The sequence below is a fragment of the Typopeltis vanoorti genome, chromosome 11, assembly GCF_054136105.1.
Source record: "Typopeltis vanoorti isolate ZY-2024b chromosome 11, IOZ_Tvanoo_1.0, whole genome shotgun sequence".
In the NCBI taxonomy this organism is placed as follows: domain Eukaryota; kingdom Metazoa; phylum Arthropoda; class Arachnida; order Uropygi; family Thelyphonidae; genus Typopeltis; species Typopeltis vanoorti.
The window spans coordinates 103,994,267-104,016,907 of record NC_143559.1 but is presented as its reverse complement, the minus strand read 5'-3'; the positions used below and the strand labels follow the sequence as shown (position 1 = coordinate 104,016,907).

Below are 22,641 nucleotides of genomic sequence, written 5' to 3'. Positions count from 1 at the left end.
AACATTGCCACCAACTGGTGAGAGTGATCGTATGGTCTTGACTTTGGAGGTGGTCAAATGTGTGGAATTTTCAGTTAAGACAGGGTATGTATGGAATTACTGGGCTGGTAAGTATGACAAACTTGAATCAGTGCTATGGCATGTAAAACTGCAAGGGCTGGATCTTGATAGTGCATTTGAAGGGGTAAGGGAGTGTTTGAGGGAAGTAATGGTAGACTTGCATACCTAGAGTCAGGAGAGTAAATCAAGTGGGAATTAAATGGATGAACAGCACCATCAAGCTGAAGCTGCAAAAAAAGAAACAATTGTGGATGGAATATAAGGAGAAAGGTGATCTGCTGACACACAAACAGTACAAGGCACAAGCCAGAAAGGTAACTAGTGTAGTAAGAAAAGCAAAAGCAGATTATGAAAAGGAGTTAGCAATGTAGGCTAAAGAGAATCCCAGAGAGTTCTTTCAATATGCTGCAAGTAAAAGAAAAAATATATATATGGCAGAATGATCTTAAGGAATGCCGATGATAGGAAGGTAACTGAATCAGTCGAAATAGAATTACTAAGTGAACACTTTGCAAGAGTAAATAATCCAGGTGGAATGATATACTCTTGCAATGAGAAATGAATATCACAGGAATGAGGCAATCGAGGCTTATACAGAAACTGAGGTAAATGAAATGGAGGTGAATAGCATATTAAAGAATCTTAATGTGAATACATCTGTGGGTTTGGATGGTATACCAGCTCGAGTCTTATGTGAAATGGCAAAGGAAATGTCAGTGCCCTTGACCATATTGTTTAATCTAAGTCTCAGCTCTGGGTTAGTCCAAAAGGTGGAAAGAGGGGAAGATAGTTCCATAGCATAAAGGAGGTTCCAAATTACTGACCAATCAGCATATCAGGAATCACTGTCAAGGTTTTGAAGATACTAGTCAAGAGCAAAATACAGGAATGGATAGATGACAATGGAATACTGTATGGAGGACAGCATGGTTTTGAAGGGTAGATCATGCCTCGATAATTTGCTCACGTTTTATAATACAGTTACGGCTGAACTGGATAAGGATAATGGATTTACAATGATACTGCTGGACTTTGACAGGATACCACATGGAATTCTAATCAGTAAACTGCAGCACATGGGAATGGATAGGAGGCTGGTTAATGGAGAGATATCAAAGAGTAGTTTATTCAGGAGTAGAGTTACAAAAAAAAGGCCCATGATTAGTGGTGTGTTGCAGGGTTCTGTTCTTGGACCACTGCTATTTAATTTGTTCATTAATGATATAGGAAAGGATTTGAAAGGAACTGTTCAGTTATTTGCTGATGATGCAAAGTTGGATAGAGCAATAGTGAATATACATGATGTCAAAATTTTGCAGGATGAATTGGATAGATTGGCAGATTAGAATAAGGAGAATGGATGTCAGTTTAATGTGGCAAAGTGTAAGGTTATGCATTTTGGGGTGAAAATATCAGCAGTATACCACATTGGTGGAACTGTACTTCATGAAATTGACGAAGCCAGAGACTTGGGAGTGTTAGCGGATAGGGAGTTAAAGTTTAGGGGGCACTGAAGAATACTTTGACAAGCAAGTTATTGTTCCTCTTTATCGAGCCTTGATAAGACCCCCATCTTGAATACTGCGTACAGATCTGGGCACCAGGATTTCTTGGTGATGGTTGAGGAGGTAAAGAGGATCCAGAGGCGAGTGACCAAGATGGTAGCTAGTCTATGAAATGAACCTTACAAGAGCAAGTTGAAGATTTGTGGGTTACAGAAACTGGTTCATAGGCAGAACAGGGGTGATATGATTGAGACATTCAAATTACTGAGGGGTTTTTACAAGATTAATTCAGAGGAAATTTTTCAGAACAGGTGTGGTGGTGGGAGAACTAAATTGCCATTCATGGAAACTGAGCAAGCGTAGTTAGCAAGGGTGTTAGAACTAGGTTTTTTACTTGGAGAGTGGTGAATGAGTGAAATAAGCTGCAAGAGTCTGTTTTCATGGCATTCATAGTCATGGCATGAATGAGTTCAAAGCAAAGTTTGATAGATGCTGAATAGTTCTTGACACGATGTTTAGGGTCTCCCTCGATGAGTCTAAGGACTCTGGAGTAGCCCGTAATAATAATATTTATTAATTGTGCAATCTAGAGGTAAAATTTAAACTAAAATGTCAAATACATTATAGGTCAACTTACCGAGGAACTTTAACCCATCCTTCTAGTGGTGAAGTTAAATCTGGTGATGATTCTGGAATTTTAATTGCAGGAGGATGGTGATGTAATGTATCAGCAAAATGTTTAACGTAGCCTGTGGGAACACCACATGTGCTGGGCAATGAGGTAGAACATTTTGGGTGACACACTATATTACATTCTTGAGAAGGAAAAAAGAAATTATCAATAAATTGAATAAAAACATTGAAATAAATCATATTAAGTATAAGTATGATTTATTGCATGTAGCAACAACCTGTGTCGACATTTCATATACTGCAGACAATAAAAAAAAGTTGAAACATGAATAAATCAAAAATTAAGGCAGTATTCACCTTTATCTGTGTTACTTAGTGCATCCTTGAGATTTCCAGCCAAACTGGAGTAAAATGAAGGGAAGGAGTATATTTCTATGCAGATAGATTACATCATCTATCTGCAAAGAAACCTATAGCAACAGTATCTTTTATTGTTTATATTGGGAATACATTTTTCTGCAATTCCAGTGAGAATTTCCACCCAGTATACTAAAACGAAAGGGAATTGTAAAGGGAGGTTAATTCTTTGGGGGACATTTCCAAAGTTCATAGAAATTGTTTAAACAACGTCTTAAGAAAGAAACAACTTCCCTTTATGATCCTCCCTTTCATTTAGACCCATGATAATTTCAGTATACACAAATTCTTATTTAAAATCAGCACAATTAGATCAAAATGGAGGCTGGTTAATAAGGGAGTAACTTACTTCATCTAAGAATAAGTGATATGTCAAGCTCATCTCATATGTGAAAAAGAGTGTCAAGTACTGTAAAGCAGAAGATTTGATGAAAATTTAAAGGAACTTCTTGGTTGGCATTTTAATTGCTGGGAACACAGGGTCCTTTCTAAATCTGAGTAATACCATAATAGTAGCATCAACAATACCATTAATAAAAATGGCAACAAATTAAATCACTTATAAACTGCAGCCAGCTTGTTATTTTCTCAATACTAAGCTCAGTTAAACTGTCAGATACCTTATAAAATATAATAACACGGGAACAGAACTTCCTATAAGATAGATTGATTTAACATCACATTAAAAAAATTTTACACTGGAATCGCAAAACACATTACCTAAATAAGAATAACAATGCAGCATTTCCAAGTTATGGAAAATTGGATTGTATTGTATAATCAACCTCAATAACATCACCTAATCCTTAACATCCTTCATGATAACCTCTTTGGGATACATGAAGGTAAAGATCTAGGCAAACTTGAATGCATTAACCGTCACACCCACAAAGTTATGCAGTTTTGTAAAGACATTTAAATTCATTGCAACATCTTTACATGATTTTTTTATGGATAAATTTTTGTTATTTTCTTTATTAAAATTGGAATGAGAGATAAATGCAGATAGCATTATACTGAAAAGATTTTGGCCTGTTCATCTAAACGATATTCCAATGTAAACAGAATGCAACAATAGTGGTTATATTTTTGCTATTAGCACAAGGCTAGTAAAGATATTAGTCTAACGAAGCTTAGCATTCAAGTTCTAATGGAAAGTAGCATTTCATTTAGCAGCACAAAGAAAGAATAAGTGAAACTTACGAGCCTTCTTGCATTGTTGGAATAAAAATACCTGAAGATTTTTTTCTGCTGACTATATAAATTAGGCATCAAATAAAAAGGAAATGATCAACATTTAGTCTTGAGCAGGATAAAATTGAATTTAATACTGAAAATAAGAACACATGTAAGAAAGTTTTAAAGTGAATAAAAGTTGGGCAGCTCTCGGATGCGAACTGTAGACTAAAATACACAAACATTATTCAAGAAAAAATGAAAGAGTTTGAGAACAGGAACCAAACTTTGGAGGTTCAGTGGCAAATCCTGAAGAAAACATTGACTCATTCACCAGAGGGGCATGTGGTGAGGTTGTCTGCAAGGATAGAAAAATCATAACTCCATGGTGGACAAAGGAAGTTAAAGATGCAGTGAAGGAAAAGAAAGCATATCAAACGTTCCTGACAAATAAGTCAGCTTGTGCTCTTAGCAAATACAGACAAATTTAAGAAAGTTAAACACCATAAAACTAGCTAAACAAAAGTCATGGGAAGACTGGCAAGAACACAGAAAATAAATATCAGGAAGGTGGGCAAGATATTCTGGAAGTTGGTGGAAAAGCTCAAAAATGGAGGAAAGAGCTGTAAAAAGAATTAGAGTTGATAAAGATGACATGACAACTGGAGAAAAAAGATATCCTTAATGTATGGAGTAATTACTTCAAAAAATTGCTAAATGAAACAATTAGTGACAGCAGATATGCAATCAAGAATACACATCCATACCTGAAATAGTCATCAAAAGCCTGAAATATGGAAAGGCAGCTGGAGCAGATGATATTTGAAGAGAAATGCTCACGTATGGAGGTGTAGATGTCTTGCAGTAGCTGCACTGCATGGTTTGTAGGACCTGGATAAAGGGAGGAATTCCAGATGATTGGAGTACCTATATATAAAAAGGGAAATAAAACTGAATGTGAGAATTAGAGGTATTTCCCTACTGAGTGTTCCTGGTAAGATTTATGCAAGTATACTTGAGAGAGACAGTTGAGAAGGATTGTGGAAGGGAATCTTGGTGAAGAACAAGCTGGATTCAGGCCAAATAGAGGCTATCAGGATCAGATTTTCACTTTATGAAAAATAGTTGAGAAATCATGGAAATATAATAAAGATCTGCATTTAAGTTTTGTAGATCTTGCAGTTAGAACTAAAGTACAGGAAGATGGTTTAATGTTAAATCTGTTGTCAGACAAGGATGTACATTATCCCCTCTTTTATTCATTATCTATATGGATCACATTATGAAGGAAAGGCATTAAAGCCGATATCAAAATTGGAGATGTTAATCTCAGCTCTTCACTTTATGCAGATGATGTTATACTTCTAAATAAAGCCAGTACAAGTCTACAAGATTCCCTGACTAAATTGAATAACTGTTGTAATAGACATGGTATGAAGGGTCAATAACAAGCCAAAGACAATGAAAATAGGCAGAATCGTTGAAAATGTCAGCTGGGTTGTGAACGGTAAAACATTTCAGCTATTTAGGCAGAATTTTTAGTGAAGATGGCAAATTAAATATGGAAATAGACAATAGAATCAACAAAGCTGGTATGGTAGGAAGTCAAATGAATAAATTTATCTGGAATAACAGAGAAATTAGTCAAAACACTAAATTAGTTGTATACAACAGTGTTCAAGCCAGTTTTAACTTATGAATCCAAGAGCTGGGTTAGAAATAAAACACTTCGCAAAAACTAGAGACTACAGATATGAGAGTCCTGAGAAAGATTATGGGTGTGAACAGATGGTATTAATGTCAATATCATATTAAAAATGAGAATATTAGGAAAGAACTTGACATTGTTAGCATCTGGGAATGTGTTAGTAAAGCTAATCTCACGTGGTATGGTCAATTAAACAGAGTGAGAGAGGAAAAATTAGCAAAACAAGTGTTTCCTGCCAGGAAGAAGACCAAGATGTAGGTGGATTGATACAGTAAAAAGTGCCTTAGGAAACAGAAATATAAGATCTAATCTTTAGAGGTACCTGTGGCATATTTAAAATTAATAACACATAAAACCAACAGTAATAACTTTAATGAATTAAATGTGAATAAACATATTTTCCTATCAACAAAATTTTCACTGTTTGCCATCTGCAAAAGACAAACTGGCACCATTAGCTGGTGTTTACCAGATACCATGTGAATATAATTAATCAAACTTTGGACAAACAGGCTGTTCTGTGGAAAAAAGAATGAAGGAACATCAGTATTATATCAAATACATGAAACCTCATAAGTCTGGTCTAGCACAACATAGTATTGATATTAAACATAATATCCAGTGGGATAAAGCTTGTCTTCTCCACAGATGCAAGTTTAAATATGAACGCCTTTTCAAAGAAAGTTGCGAAGCTCTTTTACATCGGTAAATTTGAGTCAAAATGACTCTCTCTCTCTCCCCCAAAAGTTTGGGAGATTCTTATATTATGCACCATCAATGAAATAGTTTTTAAGAATTATTTAATATTTTATTAATAGTAATTTTCTGGCACGCAGAAACGATTTTAATTGGTAATTCACCAACTGTTCTGTACTTTGTATTCCATTCCTTCAACTGTTTGTTCTACACTGATGATGTACTGTTACTTTCAGTGCGAAATATTTGTACCTTTAATTCATTAAAGTTATTACTGTTGGTTTTATACGTGTTAAGTTATTAATATTAATTAAGAAATATGAGATATGATAATGTTGGAGTCTTGACAGGTAACAGATTGATTTGGAGGAAAATTGTAGATATAGATAGGAAGTTAGTGGTGATGTAAGTTTTTCATGTAGTACTATCATATCCTGTACACCTCCTTTGAGGGTACATGTCAGGAATTTGATGATGATAAAAAAGTTCTGCACTGATTGTACTACTTACAAATGTACCGAGTACACCATAATTCAACTGCTAATTGCAATCATCTGCAGGACCATCACTGGCACAGCTGCAATGATTGAAAATACTGAGAAAAAGAATATAGATGGAGAAAAGTCAAAAAAAAAAAAAGAATGAATATAGACAAAAAAGAGGGGAAGATGTGAAAGATTCTCTTAAGGAAAAAAAAAATTAAATACTAGATAAGAATATAGATTTTCTACACATTATTACCAAAGCTTCCTATGTTAATTCACCCGTAGTAGTGGATGACGTGCAAGCTTGTGATTAAAACTTCAAAGCAAAACCATCAAGAATTAAAACAGGAAACATTCTGTAATAATTCTTCATGTTGTGATTAAACAGATAAACCTTTTAAAAGTAATCGCTAAATGCTTAAAAAGACCAAAGATACTTGTGGTAAGAGCACTACTGATGAAACAAGTATGGATTGTTATTTTGTTCCCATGCAATATGATTGTGTGCAAGAGCATTTGCTGCTGCTGTTTTCTATTTGTTTTCTTCTGGGGAAAACTTCCACAAATACAAATACCGACCATTCAGAAACATAGTGAGAAGTGCTAGAGTAGTCATCTATTGACAATTTTACATCTGCTGAATTTATTTATTCAAAGTGCTAATCTTGTCTCTAAATCTGAAGATTAAAAAAAAACTCTCGCTCTCCCTCCATCACATATTGATATTAAAATGCTTAAAGGAAATGTTAGTCTGGTTTAATTGAATGCTGAAAACTTAATTTTAAGTGTGTGTCACAGTACAGCACCAAATACGTAGACCCGGGGAAAGACCTAGTGCCAAAATACCTAGTTTAAAATTTTCTCATTTTCGTATATTAAAATCCATATTATTTTTAATCTTAATTAAGAATCCTCTATCCAAGCTTTTAAATTTCTCCATGTTTCTGTATAAATACAACTAGCATTTTGTTATAAGACAATATTTATTTCATCTTAACATGTTAGGAAATCCACTGCAAAATTAATGAAAATAGATAACAGAAACAGTATACTGAAGATGTGAAATTAATAAACTGTTCCCAGTATGTTTTGAATACTATGCCAACTAAGGATAGGATTATTTGCTTAAATTTTATTCATAACTAGAGTATAAGAGTAACAAGAATATAACTGATAATGCTTTTTACATTATAAATTTTGTAGTTAAGTAGCTTTACTATGTATCAGTTGCCTGGAAAAGAAATTAGTGAAATGTTTGTAAAATGAGAATTTTTTTAAACAAGAATTATTTAGCCAGTCTAAGAGAGACAGAGAGAAATGTCACAGTTGTTTATCTTGACAGCTCAAATGAAAATGCATACTAGCCAGAAATAACAGATTAAAAGCACTGAGGTAAATGTGGCTTTGATAAGAAAACCAGACAAAAGCTGGAAAGGAAGATCAATAAATAATAAACAGATAAAAAAGAAATCACTTGTAGTCAAAATAAGGTTTGAAGTCATGAAGATCTCCCATGACAAAATATATCAAAATAACATTTATATTAAAAAAAGCATAAAATGAGACATTCTCTACAATGTCTCATTTTATACTGCAATGTGGACTTGGCAGGCTGAATACATAAGAACAAATATTGGTTTATTAAAAATATAATAATAAATAAACAAATGATACTCTAAGAGAAGATTAATCATGTTTTAACTGTGTTCTGGAAGTACAAAAACAAAAGTTTTGAGAAGGGGAAAATCCCAGTACCTTATCTATATGAGTCTAGCTAATTCACCTTACCATTGGTCAGAATACCCTTATAAATATTATTAAACAAGACCTCTAGAGTCAAAGACTCATCTGGGAGGTCCTTTTATCACACACACACACACACACATCTCATCATACCGTGTCTTAAACACACTCAAACTCCTTGCAGACACCACTCTCAGGCAAGGCATTCCAATCATTCACAACTCTGCACGAAAAAAACCTGTTCTTACTCCCCTACTCACACCCTCTTTATACAGTTTCCAGGGATGACCTCTGGTTCTCCCCTGATCTCCCACTATTCTCTGTAGAACTTCTCCACCACTGATCTTATAACAACCCCTTACCAACTTGTAGGTCTCTATCATATCTCCTCCTCTTCCTTCTCTCCACTAGACTCTGCAAATTACATCTTCTCAATCTGTCCTCATACTCAACATTCCAGAGGTCAGAAACTACCTTAGTCAGCCGCCTTTGGACCCTTTCCAACATCTCTTCATCCTTCTGAAAACCCGGTGACCAAATCTGGGCACAATAGTCCATGTGTGGCCTAATCAAAGCCTTATACAATGGAACAAGAACCTCCCTACTTCTACATGTCAGTGTCCTCTGCATCATTCTTAGAAGTCTTTGTGCTGTCTTCACAATTTTGGCGATGTGTCCCCTAAATTTTAGATCCTTATCCACTATCACCCCCAGATCTCTTATTCCTCCACTTCCAACAATATACTCTCACCAACCATAAATTCTGCATCCCATCTTTGTTTTCCAAATTTTAAAACCTTACATTTTGCAACATTGAACTCACATCCCCATCTGCTTGCCCAATCACTCAATCTATTCAAGTCCTCTTGCAAGGTCACAACATCTTCACTACTCTTTATGGTTCGTCCCAACTTTGCATCATCTGCAAACAACTGAATATCTCCATCCAAACCCTTGCCAATATCATTAATATACAAGTTAAATAGTAATGGCCCTAAAACAGACCCCTGAGGCACTCCACTAGTGACTTTCCTTTTCCTGGATATCGCATCCCCATACCAACTTGTTGATACCTATCAGATAGCCAGTCTCCAATCCAATGCACTAATCTAATATCCAACCCCATCTACTCTAGTTTGACTGTCAACTTATGAGGTACTCTATCAAAAGCTTTTACGAAATCCAAGTATATTACTGTGTATCCTTCTCCTCTGTCCAAGGAAGCAGTCACTTTATTGTAATAAGTAAGTAGATTACTAAAACATGACCTCCCTTTAGCAAATCCATGCTGTCCATCAAAGATTATACCATTGTTGTCAACCCAACTCTGGATCCTAGTTCTCACAAGCTTCTCCAACAACTTAACCACAACACCTGACACAGAGATAGGCCTATAGTTTGATGCTCGAGTTCGATCACCTCCTTTATGAAGTTGCACAATCTTGCCCTCCTTCCACTCTTTAGGAACTTGACCAAGTGCAAGACTCGTATTAAAAAAATATGTCAAGGCAGGTGTTAACTCTCTGGCGCATTCCATCAGAATAAGCGGTGATATATTATCAAGCCCCACAGCCTTATTTATATCTAGTTTACTCAACTCCCCAAACACCTCTTGCTCACTTACGGTCAGTCTCTCCTCCCCATCATCAACTGCTCTCAATCTCTCCATGAAGTCACATTCACAAGATTGAAAGATCTTTATGAACTGCTCATTAAATATCTCCACCACACATTCTGCATCAGCTGTCTTTATACCATTTCCTCCAATCAATGTCATCCTTCCATAATCATTCTTTCTTTTGCTGGCTACATATCGAAAGAATTCCCTAGGATTCTTTTTGGCTTCATTAGCTAACTGCTGTTCATACCTCTCTTTAGCTACTCTCAACAACCAAGTCACCCTCCTTGCCTAGTTTTTGTAGACCTCATGAAATTGGTTATTTCCACTTGTCTTATGCTGCCTCCACAATGCCCTTTTTCTCTGTATTGCATGCTTAATCTCTTTATTCATCCATCTCACACCTACCTTATTGAACCTTCTCACCCGTGGTATACATTTAGACATTGCATCTACTAAATAGTTCTTGAAAATCCCCCAAGCTGCATTGATCTCTTTTCCAGCTAACTCCTCATTCCATGCTACACCTGCAAGCTGCAGGTGTAGTATGTCCTGCATATTCTTTGTCTTAGATTAAGATTTCAAACTCTTATCTTTCTCCAACAGATACACAGTCACTCCTCTAACTGTGCTAATAAAGGTACCGAATGCAATGAGAAGTGAACCTAAGAACCTGGGATATAACACAAACCAAAAAGTTAAATCAGTTTTTCTAACGTGTGCAAGTGCACTCAGAACAATTAATAAAACTTAACTGAATGTTAATAATAATAATAAACAGTTTTCATAAAAATCAATGTGTAATTACATTTTTAAAGCATTCATCATTTATACAGGTATATTACTTTTAAAATAAAAATAATAAATCCTGGCAAATGGTAAAAAATTTAAGCCAAAAATTTTAATTCAAAATGACAGATGATTATTAAAGTTTTTATCAGAAAAATAGTCAATGCAAAAACTGAAGTCAAAGTACTCCAATGACAATTTTTGTATGTTTGCACAATTTTGTGTAAGGAGGGGGGGGGGATGCAACGAATCATATCAAGGTAGGAGAGGGATAAGTAATCTAAACATTTGTTGAAGATCCAAATAAGTCTATTTCCTCATAAAAAAAACACTATGTTTCTCAACTATTTGATAACTTGGATTCAATTTTAGATCTCCAAGCAGAAATATTTAAAAACTTTCTAAAACTTAGCAATAAAATAAAGGCTTTATCTATTTAAAATGAGCTGTATTTTGTTGAATGCATAAATGATTGCTGCTTCCTCAATAATGCTGGTCTTTTACTTAGGTGTTTGTGATAAGGATTTCTTGATACAATCTGGTTGAATTATACCATTTCATGTTACTACTTTATTAGTCTTTATTTGAGTTGTAAGTCAGCAGTTAGAACTGAAGTACAGGTTTAATGTTAAATCTGGTGTCAGACAAAGATGTACATTATCCCCTCTTTTATTCATTATCTATATGGATCACATTATGAAGGAAAGTGGTATTAAACCTGATATCAAAATTGGAGATGTTAATCTCAGCTCTTCACTTTATGCAGATGATGTTATACTTCTAAATAAAGCCAGTAGAAGTCTACAAGATTCCCTGACTAAATTGAATAACTGTTTTAATAGATATGATATGAAGGTCAGCAATAACAAACTAAAGACAATGAAAATAGGTAGAAGCTTTGAAAATATCAACTGCATTGTGAATGGAGAACCTATAGAACAAGTAAAACATTTCAGCTACTTATAATATTTAAGGAACTGACAGCGTACACTAGAAATATAAATTAAAAACAACTTTAATAAATACTTCCCGATATTTCGGCAACGTCACGTTGCCATTTTCTTGGGAACTTAAAATAAAGAACAGGTGCACGCAAGTGCTACATAACAGCAAATGAGAAACGACGCGAGGAAGCTACTGTTTTCCTAAAGTCCTGATAGTGTCCCCTGGTGGGCTATATTGGTAATTATTGGCCTTTGGGCTGAAGTTCTTCTGATATATGTTTCCCAAATTTGGGGAAGTCTTATGCACCCAAATTTGTTGAGGTTTGGCAAGTTCCTAAGGGCTGAGGCTGATTCCATCAATAGTCTTTCATATTTGAACTTGCTGTGGTGTATTACTGTGGCTTTCTTCCACCTTATTCTGTGGTGGGTATCCAGAGCATGGTCTGCAAGCCCAGAGTGGCTGTACTGGTGAAATCGGATGTAATCCTTGTGTTCTGAGATTCTGATATTTGCTGTCCTGCCTGTTTGGCAAAAGTAGGACAATTTACAGCTGCAAGGGACCTGGTATACACCAGGTAGGTCTAGGGGAAGTGTTTGGTCTTGAGTGGAGCAGATAAGGGATGCCAATTTTCTATATGGTCTGTAACAGGTGGTTAAGTCATGTTTTTTTAGGATTTTGTTGATTTTTTTCCGAGGTGCCTCAGATGTACAGGATGGTGATGGATTTAGAGTAATCTTTTTTGTATAAGGGGGGGAGGTGGGTTGCGGATAACTGGTTTAAGTATTTTTTTGGGGGGGGGGGTAGTCATTGGCTGAGAAAGTGTTAAGGATGGGATTTAGTTCAGTGGTTAGGGCTTGATCATTTGAACAGATAAGTTTTGTCCTGTTAAATAATGTCTTAATAACTCCATATTGTTGTGAAGGGGGGGGGAGTTTTGGTGACTGTCTCTGCCTGCATGAGTGGGTTTTTTATAAACTGAGAAAACCAAGGTTCCATCAGGTTGGTGGGTGACTAGTGTGTCTAGGAAGGGGAGGCTATTGTTTTTCCCTTTTTCTAGGGTGTTGGTTGTTTAAGTGTGTTAAGAAGAAGAGGAGTGTATCCAGGCCAAATAGCAAACATCATCAATGTAGCGAACGATATGGTAGGTTTTTGTGGGTGCTGACTTTAAGACTTTCTCTTCAAAAGTCTCCATAAAAAAGTTGGCTAAGGGTGGAGAAAGTGGTGAACCGATGGCTGTCCCCTCTATCTGTTTGTAGAATTTTTCCTGCCAAACAAAATGGCCTGAGTTCATTGTGAACTGAAATAGGGCTGAGATATTGGGAGGAAATTTAGCTTGAATTAGCTCTAAGGTTTCTTTGAGGGGGACATTTGTGAATAAGGAGGAGACGTCAAAACTGACCATTATGTCATTATGTTGGAGTGCAAGGTTTTCTATACTGGCTTTGAAGTGGGCTGAATTTTTTTGTGTGTGATGGTGTATTGCCAGTATAGTGAGAGAGCGCTTTGGCTAAATACTTACCTAGTTTGTAAGTGGGGGAATCAATGCCATCCACGATGGGACGTAATGGCACATTTTCTTTGTGCATTTTTGGAACCCCATATATATATGGGGGGAGGTTTAGAGTTATATGGTTTTAGTCTGTTAGTAATCTCCACAGGCCAAGAAGTAACCTTCTTGAGGAGCCTATGGAGTTTTCTAATTTGTGAGTTGGTGGAATTGTATTCAATGGGGAGGTAAGTAGCTCAATCTAATAGTAATGCCTTAAGCTTACCTGTGTAGTCATTATGATTGAGTACCACAGTGGCGTTCCCCTTATCCGCTTTGGTGATAACTATTTCTTTGTTTTTTTCAATTCTTGTAGTGACTTGTATTCACTAATGGATATGTTGGTTTTTGGTGGTATGATTGAGTACCACAGTGGCGTTCCCCTTATCCGCTTTGGTGATAACTATTTCTTTGTTTTTTTCAATTCTTGTAGTGACTTGTATTCACTAATGGATATGTTGGTTTTTGGTGGTTTTGCTTTTGTGAGAACACGCTACATCCAATCTAATATCATTGCCGATGTGGTTTGGAAGATGGCGAATCCCACATTCAATCTGGATCATGAATTCCTCGGCCGGTAATTTCCTAGGAGCAATGGCGAAGTTGTGGCCACGTGACAGAGTGTTGAGTGCTTCAGTCTTCAAGGTAACTGACGAAAGGTTACCTGTGTAGTCATTATGATTGAGTACCACAGTGGCGTTCCCCTTATCCGCTTTGGTGATAACTATTTCTTTGTTTTTTTCAATTCTTGTAGTGACTTGTATTCACTAATGGATATGTTGGTTTTTGGTGGTTTTGCTTTTGTGAGAACACGCTACATCCAATCTAATATCATTGCCGATGTGGTTTGGAAGATGGCGAATCCCACATTCAATCTGGATCATGAATTCCTCGGCCGGTAATTTCCTAGGAGCAATGGCGAAGTTGTGGCCACGTGACAGAGTGTTGAGTGCTTCAGTCTTCAAGGTAACTGACGAAAGGTTAAATACAGTGTTGGTTTGTAGTTTTTGTTTAGACGTCGAGCTCTTTTTTAGTTTATCAAACTTGTTGATATGTTGACTCCGTATTCGTTCGTATTGTTTATTTGCCGCAGTACATGAGACGTCATGTAGAATTGACCAAAGTTCGTGATTAAGCGTATTTGAAAGCTCATCCTCTAGCGTTAAAATAGCTGTGTTTATGTCAGCTAGGGAACTGCGTGTAGCAGTAATTTGCTCCCGAAGTAAAGCCTGGCTTGCCCGGTTGTAGATACAGAGAGCTTTCTGTGAAACGAAACAGTGCTTCAATTTTACACAATTTGGGATTACCTGGTTATCCTGGCAGCGTTTTAGGAAGGTCAGACGATTCAGTTGTCTGGATAACTTCAGCTTCACTTTGCCGTAATGGTGGGACTAGCGTGCAAAGGAATCTCCGTGAATGATCGTAATTCTTGTTGAAAGGATTATACACTGGTTAAACATGATAATTAATAATTAAGGAATTGACAGCGTACACTAGAAATATAAATTAAAAACAACTTTAATAAATACTTTCCGATATTTTGGCAACATCACGTTGCCATCTTCTTGGGAACTTAAAATAAAGAACAGGTGCACGCAAGTGCTACATAACAGCAAATGAGAAATAAAGCGAGGAAGCTACCAGTTTCCTAAAGTCCTGATGGTTCCGCCTGCTGGGCTATATTGGTAATTATTGGCATTTGGGCTGAAGTTCTTCTGATATATGTTTCCCAAATTTGGGGCAGTCTTATGCACCCAATTTTGTTGAGGTTCGGCATGTTCCTAAGGGCTGAGGCTGATTCCATCAATAGTCTTTCATATTTGAACTTGCTGAGGTGTATTACTGTGGCTTTCTTCCACCCTATTCTGTGGCAGGTATCCAGAGCATGGTCTGCAAGCCCAGAGTGGCTGTACTGGTGAAATCAGATGTAGTCCTTGTGTTCTGAGATTCTGATGTTTGCTGTCCTGCCTGTTTGGCCAAAGTAGGACAATTTACAGCTGCAAGGGACCTGGTATACACCAGGTAGGTCTAGGGGAAGTGGTTTGTCTTTAGTGGAGTGGATAAGGGATGCCAATTTTCTATATGGTCTGTAACAGGTGGTTACAGACCATATAAAAATTGTTGATTTTTTCCGAGGTGCCTTGGATGTAGGGGATGTACGCTGTCAATTCCTTAATTATTAGTTATCATGTTTAAACAGCGTATAAGCCCTTCAACAAGAATTACGATCATTCATGGAGATTCCTTCACACGCAAGGTCCCCCATTAAGGCAAACTGAAGCTGAAGTTATCCAGCCAACTGAATCGTCCGACTTTCCTAAAAGGCTGCCGGGATAACCAGATAATCCCAAATTGTGTAAAATTTAAGCACCATTTTGTTTCACAGAAAACTCTCCGTATCTACAACTGGGCAAGCCAGGCTTTACTTCGGGAGCAAATTACCGCTACACGCGGTTCCCTAGCCAACATAAACAGAGCTATTTTAGCGCTAGAGGATGAGCTTTCAAATACACTTAATCACGAAATTTGGTCAATTCTACATGACGTCTTGTGTACTGCATCAAATAAAGAATTCGAACGAATACGAAGTCGACATATCAACAAGTTTGATAAACTAAAAAAGAACTCGACGTCTAAACAAAAACTACAAACTAACACTGTAGTTAATGTTTCGTCAGTTACCTTGAAGACTGAAGCACTCAACGCTCTGTCATGTGGCCACAACTTTGCCATTGCTCCTAGGAAATTACCGGCAGAGGAATTCATGATCCAGATTGAATGCGGGATTCGCCACCTTCCAAACCACATCAGCAACGATATTAGATTGGATGTAGCCTGTGTTCTCACAAAAGCAAAACCACCAAAAAACCAACATATCCATTAGTGAATACAAGTCACTACAAGAATTGAAGAAAAAGAAAGAAATAGTTACCAACAAAGCGGATAAGGGGAACACCACTGTGGTACTCAATCATAATGACTACACAGGTAAGCTTAAGGCATTACTGTTAGATCGAGCTACTTACCTCCCCATTGAATACAATTCCACCAACTCACAAATTAGAAAACTCCATAGGCTCCTCAAGATGGTTATTTCTTGGCCTGTGGAGATTACTAACAGACTAAAACCATATAACTCTAGTCCCCCCCCCCATATATATGGGGTTCCAAAAATGCACAAAGAAAATGTGCCATTACGTCCCATAGTGGATGGCATTGATTCCTCCACTTACAAACTAGGTAAGTATTTAGCCAAAGCGCTCTCTCACTATACTGGCAATACACCATCACACACAAAAAAATTCAGCCCACTTCAAAGCCAGTATAGAAAACCTTACACTCCAACATAATGACATAATGGTCAGTTTCGACGTCTCCTCCTTATTCACAAATGTCCCCCTCAAAGAAACCTTAGAGCTAATTCAAGCTAAATTTCCTCCCGATATCTCAGCCCTATTTCAGTTCACAATGAACTCAGGCCATTTCGTTTGGCAGGAAAAATTCTACAAACAGATAGAGGGGACAGCCATGGGTTCACCACTTTCTCCACCCTTGGCCAACTTCTTTATGGAGACTTTTGAAGAGAAAGCCTTAAAGTCAGCCCCACAAAAACCTATCATATGGCTTCGCTACATAGATGATGTGTTCGCTATTTGGCCACATGGCCTGGATACACTCCTCTTCTTCTAAACACACTTAAACAACTAACACCCTAGAAAAAGAGAAAAACAATAGCCTCCCCTTCCTAGACACACTAGTCACCCACCAACCTGATGGAACCTTGGTTTTCTCAGTTTATAAAAAAACCCACTCATGCAGGCAGAGACAGTCACCAAAACTACCCCCCCCCTTCACAACAATATGGAGTTATTAAGACATTATTTAACAGGACAAAACTTATCTGTTCAAATGATCAGATAATCATTTCAACAGATAAGTTTTGATAAGATAAGGACAAACGATCAAGCCCTAACCACTGAACTAAATGCCATCCTTAACACTTTCTCAGCCAATGGCTACCCCCTCCACCAAAAAAAAATACTTAAACCAGTTATCCGCGACCCACCTCCTCCCCTTTCACAAAAAAGATTACTCTAAATCCATCACCATCCTCTTAAATCAGAGGCACCTCGAAAAAAATCAACAAAATCCTAAAAAAACTTGATTTAACTACCTGTTACAGACCATATAGAAAATTGGCATCCCTTATCCGCTCCACTAAAGACCAACCACTTCCCATAGACCTACCTGGTGTATACCAGGTCCCTTGCAGCTGTAAATTGTCCTACTTTGGCCAAACACGCAGGACAGCAAATATCAGAATCTCCGAACACAAGGATTACATCCGATTTCACCAGTACAGCCACTCTGGGCTTGCAGACCATGCTCTGGATACCCACTACAGAATAAGGTGGAAGAAAGCCACAGTAATACGCCACAGCAAGTTCAAATGTGAAAGACTATTGATGGAATCAGCCTCAGCCCTTAGGAACATGCCAAACCTCAACAAATTTGGGAAACATATATCAGAAGAATTTCAGCCCAAATCCAATAATTACCAATATAGCCCGCCAGGGGCACCATCAAGACTTGAGGAAAATGGTAGCTTCCTCGCTTCGTTTCTCATTTGCTGTTATGTAGCACTTGCGTGCACCTGTTCTTTATTTTAAGTTCCCAAGAAGATGGCAACGTGATGTTGCCGAAATATCGGAAAGTATTTATTAAAGTTGTTTTTAATTTATATTTCTAGTGTACGCTGTCAATTCCTTAATTATTAGTTATCATGTTTAACCAGCGTATAAGCCTTTCAACATGAATTTCAGCTACTTTTTAGCGAGGATAGTAAATTAAATATGCAAATAGACAACAGAATCAATAAAGCTGGTATGGTAAGCAGTCAACTGAATAAATTTATATGGAATAAGAGAGAAATTAGTCAAAACACTAAATTAGCTGTATACAAGACTGTTTAAACCAATTTTTTTAACTTATGGATCTGAGAGCTGGGTTAGAAGTAAAACACTTGACCAAAGACTAGAGACCGCAGATACGAGAGTCCTGAGAAAGATTAGGGACATGAGCCGATGGTATCAATGGCAATGTCATATTAAAAATGAGGATCTTAGGAAAGAACTTGATATTGTCAGCATCCAGGAATGCATTAGCAGAGCTAATCTCAGGTGGTATGGTCACTTAAGCAGAATGGGAAAGGAAAGATTAGCAAAACAAGTGTTCTCTGCTAGGCTGGCAGGAAAAAGACCCGGTTGAAGACCAAGATATAGATGGATTGATACAGTGAAAAGTGCCTTAGAAGACAGAATAGACAGAAGACCGGATAATATTTGACATTTAACAGACTGATTTGGAGTAAAATTGTAGATAAGAAGTTAGTAATGATGTAAATTTTTCATGTAGTACTATCATATCCTGTACACCCTTGAGGGTATATATATCAGGAATTTGATGAAGTTACTACTTTTGTTATCTTACATTAGTTCTATTGTGGACTAAGCTATTTTGATATGTTTTTCCCTCTTCAACTAAGCAGACAGGTTCTTTCCCCCAGGCATACACATTTAGTGCTTCCCTATGACAAACACTTTAAACCAAAGTTTTCAGCATTCAGTTGAATACTAATATGTGTCCTTTTAGAATTTTATTATCAAAGTATATGAGAATTCAATATATATAAGTCACGAAGGGGTCTGAAGTTTTAATAACTCTTGTTTAATTTTTTAAAATTTTTCTTTACAGATTTTATAAAGAACACCTTGGACATTAACCATGGAAAAATTCACGACCAAACAGCAAACACAAATTGTGAAATTTTACTACCCAAACCAAGGATCAATAATTCTGACCCAACGAGCATATTGTCGCCATAACATCGTGAGAGATTCTCCAAGTGAACCAATTAGACATTTGATCGGTCGTTTTGAGGAACAGGGTTCAGTAAGTGACCTTCCACAAACAGGCAGACTGTGCTCGGTTAGGAAAGAAGCCACAGTTGAGCTTGTAAGGGAGAGTGTTGCAGAAGACCAGAGCACATTAACTTGAAGGCAGTCTGGACAAGTTGGAGTCGCAGACATCACTTGGGCATTCTGAAAACCTTGAACCTGTTTGTGTATAAAATCCAGTTGGTGTAACAGCTAAAGCCACCAGATTATGCCCACAGATTTCAATATGCAGTCAGATTTCAAGAATTAGCAAGAAAAGATCCCGAATTTATCCACAAGCTGATAACATCAGATGAAGCACATTTTCATTTGAATGGCTTCATTAAAAGACTAAACTGCAATATTTGGGGTTCAGAAAATCCTAGGACAAATCACTGAACGTAATTGCACTCCCTTAAGCGTACGGTCTGGTGTGGGGCGACGTCAGAAGAAGTGATTGGACCTTACTTTTTTGAAGACCATGTTGGGAACCCTGTCAATGTTACAGAAGATGTAAATATCGGTCTGATTGAAAATTTCTTACTCCCAGCAGTTCAAGATAAACATGACATGTGGTTCCAACAGGACAAAGTGACAGCTCACACAGCAAGGGCCAACAATCCAACTGCTCAAGTAAATTTTTGAGGGAAGAATAATTTCCTGCAGTTGCGATATAAGCTGGCCATCACGTTCTCCAGATCTGACGACTCTTGATTTCTTCTTATGGGGCTATCTCAAAGAAAAAGTTTGTTAACAAGTCCTCCAACAGCTGAAGAACAATATTTTGGCCGAAATCAGAGCACAGGAATCTGAAACACTAAGAGGTGTAATGAAAAAGCCTTAGAAAGGACAAGTTTGTGCAAAGAAGAAAATGGATGCCACTTACAAGATTTTATTGTTCACATGTAGTGTAAATTTATTTACTATATATACTGTATATGATGCTATGGTATTGTATATTTAAAACAAAAAATAAAGGAGTTATTAAATATTGAAACCCTTTCATGACTTTTAGCCCGCCCTGTGTGTGTGTGTGTGTGTGTGTACACACATACAACCAATACAAGGCTTGTGTAGCCCTATGGAAATTTCACATTCATAATGCTAGGCTGCCTGAAGAAAGATTCCTTTTGTCACTGACAGGAGGGACTTTTTCTAAGCCTTTCTTTGATAAGTTCTAATGGATTTATGACATGGGCAAGCAGGGGTTTCCCCTCCTGAAAACTTTGGTTTTTTAATCCTGCTACTTAAGAAAATTGACCACAGAACTAACTTGCACTATTTTAGATAATAATATATAGTATTAAGGACAAGATGGTGGCATTTATCTGCTATACTCTCCTCCCCAAATGAATAGTAAAATCACTGATAGCTATGGGCCCACTGTCAGTGATTGGCTAAGAATGGTGACTAACTGCTTTCCAGTCTTTCAAATTTTAGAACTAAATGGCCTGTCCTACTCACTCATAAAACTATTTAATCCATCCATCCAAGATGGGCCCCCTGATTAGAGTCTTTAGGTGCAGCCAGCTTGCCATTCGTCTACTGCATCCCTTGAGGGATAAGTATTTCATGTCTACAGACATGAAATATTTATGAGTGACAAACATTTGACTGAAAAGACACGATGAAGGTTCTTCACATTGCAGATGGGATTTGAGCCCAGGTATTTCCAACCAAAGGGCTCATCTATACCAACTGAGCTATGGATGCTACAAAACTATTTATTATATAACTACTGTTCTACTGTGGTTATATTGGAGCTATTTCATATGGACAACAAAATCTACAAACTATGTCTTTGAAGACTCTGAAATAAAATAGCCTTTTTACTAGTATAATTAATACAATCTGAGTATATACTAACCATATCTATGAATGGAATAAAGCATTTTTTTTTTTCCTACTTACCCTGGCATTTGGCAATTTGCCGACCAAAGTGAATAGAATCAAGGCAAGCTACACATTTAGTTCCTCTCATGCTGAGGGCTTCTTGAAAACGATGAGGAATATTATGTTTCATTCTTTCACTCTGAGGCTTTTTAAATAAGGAAACTTCTTCTGAAGAAATGATTTCAGGACTTCTTGGATTCTTACTATCATTTGAAGGAGATAATGCTAGAGCAGAATGCATAGCTCGTGATGTAGGAGATGCAGGTGGAGGAGCTACACCAAAACCACTTAGGTATGAAATGTTGTTCTGGGAAACTAAAATATGAAATACATTAATAGTTGATATGTTGTTCGAAGAATTTCTTTTTAACAGAAAACAGTACATATATTGAAAAATACTATTGTATGGCATTCTTTGCCAGTAAGTTTGAACATTATATCTGTTGCACTTTTTATCTCAGAGTTCAATTAATGAAGACAACCTGAGAGATGTACTTTATGACTAAAATATACTTGATGAGTAAAATATTTGTGCATTTAGACTGAATATGATGTATCATTCTAACTAAATTTTTGAGATGTTCCACTTAACAATTTCACGACTGTTGTGTTCTTTAACACTAATGTCAAGCATTGAGGAAGTGGGGAACTCAAAATATTATTTATGACTAAAATACACCTGATGACATTTTATGACTGAAATATATTTGCCTATCATAACCTCAATGCCACTTTTAAACCACCCACTAAACTTAAAACCATATTCAACTCCTCTAAGGATCCTCTCCTCCCATTATCACATCCTGGAGTCTATTGCATCCGCTGCACCTGTAACTTACCGTACATTGGTGAAACAGGACGGACAATCCCTATATGCAAGAAAGAAAGAACACATTAGACACATTAAATATAACCATTATGGTGAAGCAGGCCTCTCAGACCACACACTCAACACCTTACACCAAATCAACTGGAAAAGCACCCGCTCTTTACACCACACAAAAACCTGGTATGAAAGGAAATTTAAGGAAGCCTGCGAAATCCTGATAAACCATCCAAATATCAACAACAAAGATGGCATGAAAATTCCAAGGATCTGGATGGCACACAAAGGAGAAGCAATGAGAGGTCATCCTAACCTATAGGAGTTGCCAAAGGGTGTGCAACCTTATTATTAAATTACTCCGGATTCAGAGAAAGATGTTGAGAGTTTATTTTTCACTTGGTTAGACTATAATAAGTTTAGTTTAATCCTTCATCCAAGTGTGAGCAAACAAAGTTTGCACCTGAAAGTATCTTCAGGACTGGGGTAAGGTAGTGCAACACCAGGCAACTCATTGCAAAGGTAGAGAAAGTTCTCATCACTCCTATCTCAGTATCTCCCATAATATCTCGACATGAAGGATGGGTCATCCACAGCACGCTGACGGAGTTCTTGGCAGACTTCAACGCGGTGTTCCTTCTGCTCCTGGGTCAGCAGCCTGGGGACAA

At 37.1% G+C, this 22,641-nt stretch overlaps 1 protein-coding gene across 1 annotated transcript in view; it reads right to left on the bottom strand.

The window, feature by feature from the left end:
- LOC150101893 (citron Rho-interacting kinase-like) overlaps window positions 1-22,641 on the bottom strand; it is a 594,274-nt gene that overhangs the window by 158,907 nt on the left and 412,726 nt on the right. The window contains exons 28-29 of the mRNA XM_090400165.1: window positions 21,169-21,465; window positions 2,203-2,380 (exon numbers count right to left, since the gene is read on the bottom strand). Of these exons, the coding sequence (XP_090256291.1) occupies window positions 2,203-2,380; window positions 21,169-21,465 (475 nt within the window). The remainder of the gene's footprint in view (window positions 1-2,202; window positions 2,381-21,168; window positions 21,466-22,641) is intronic.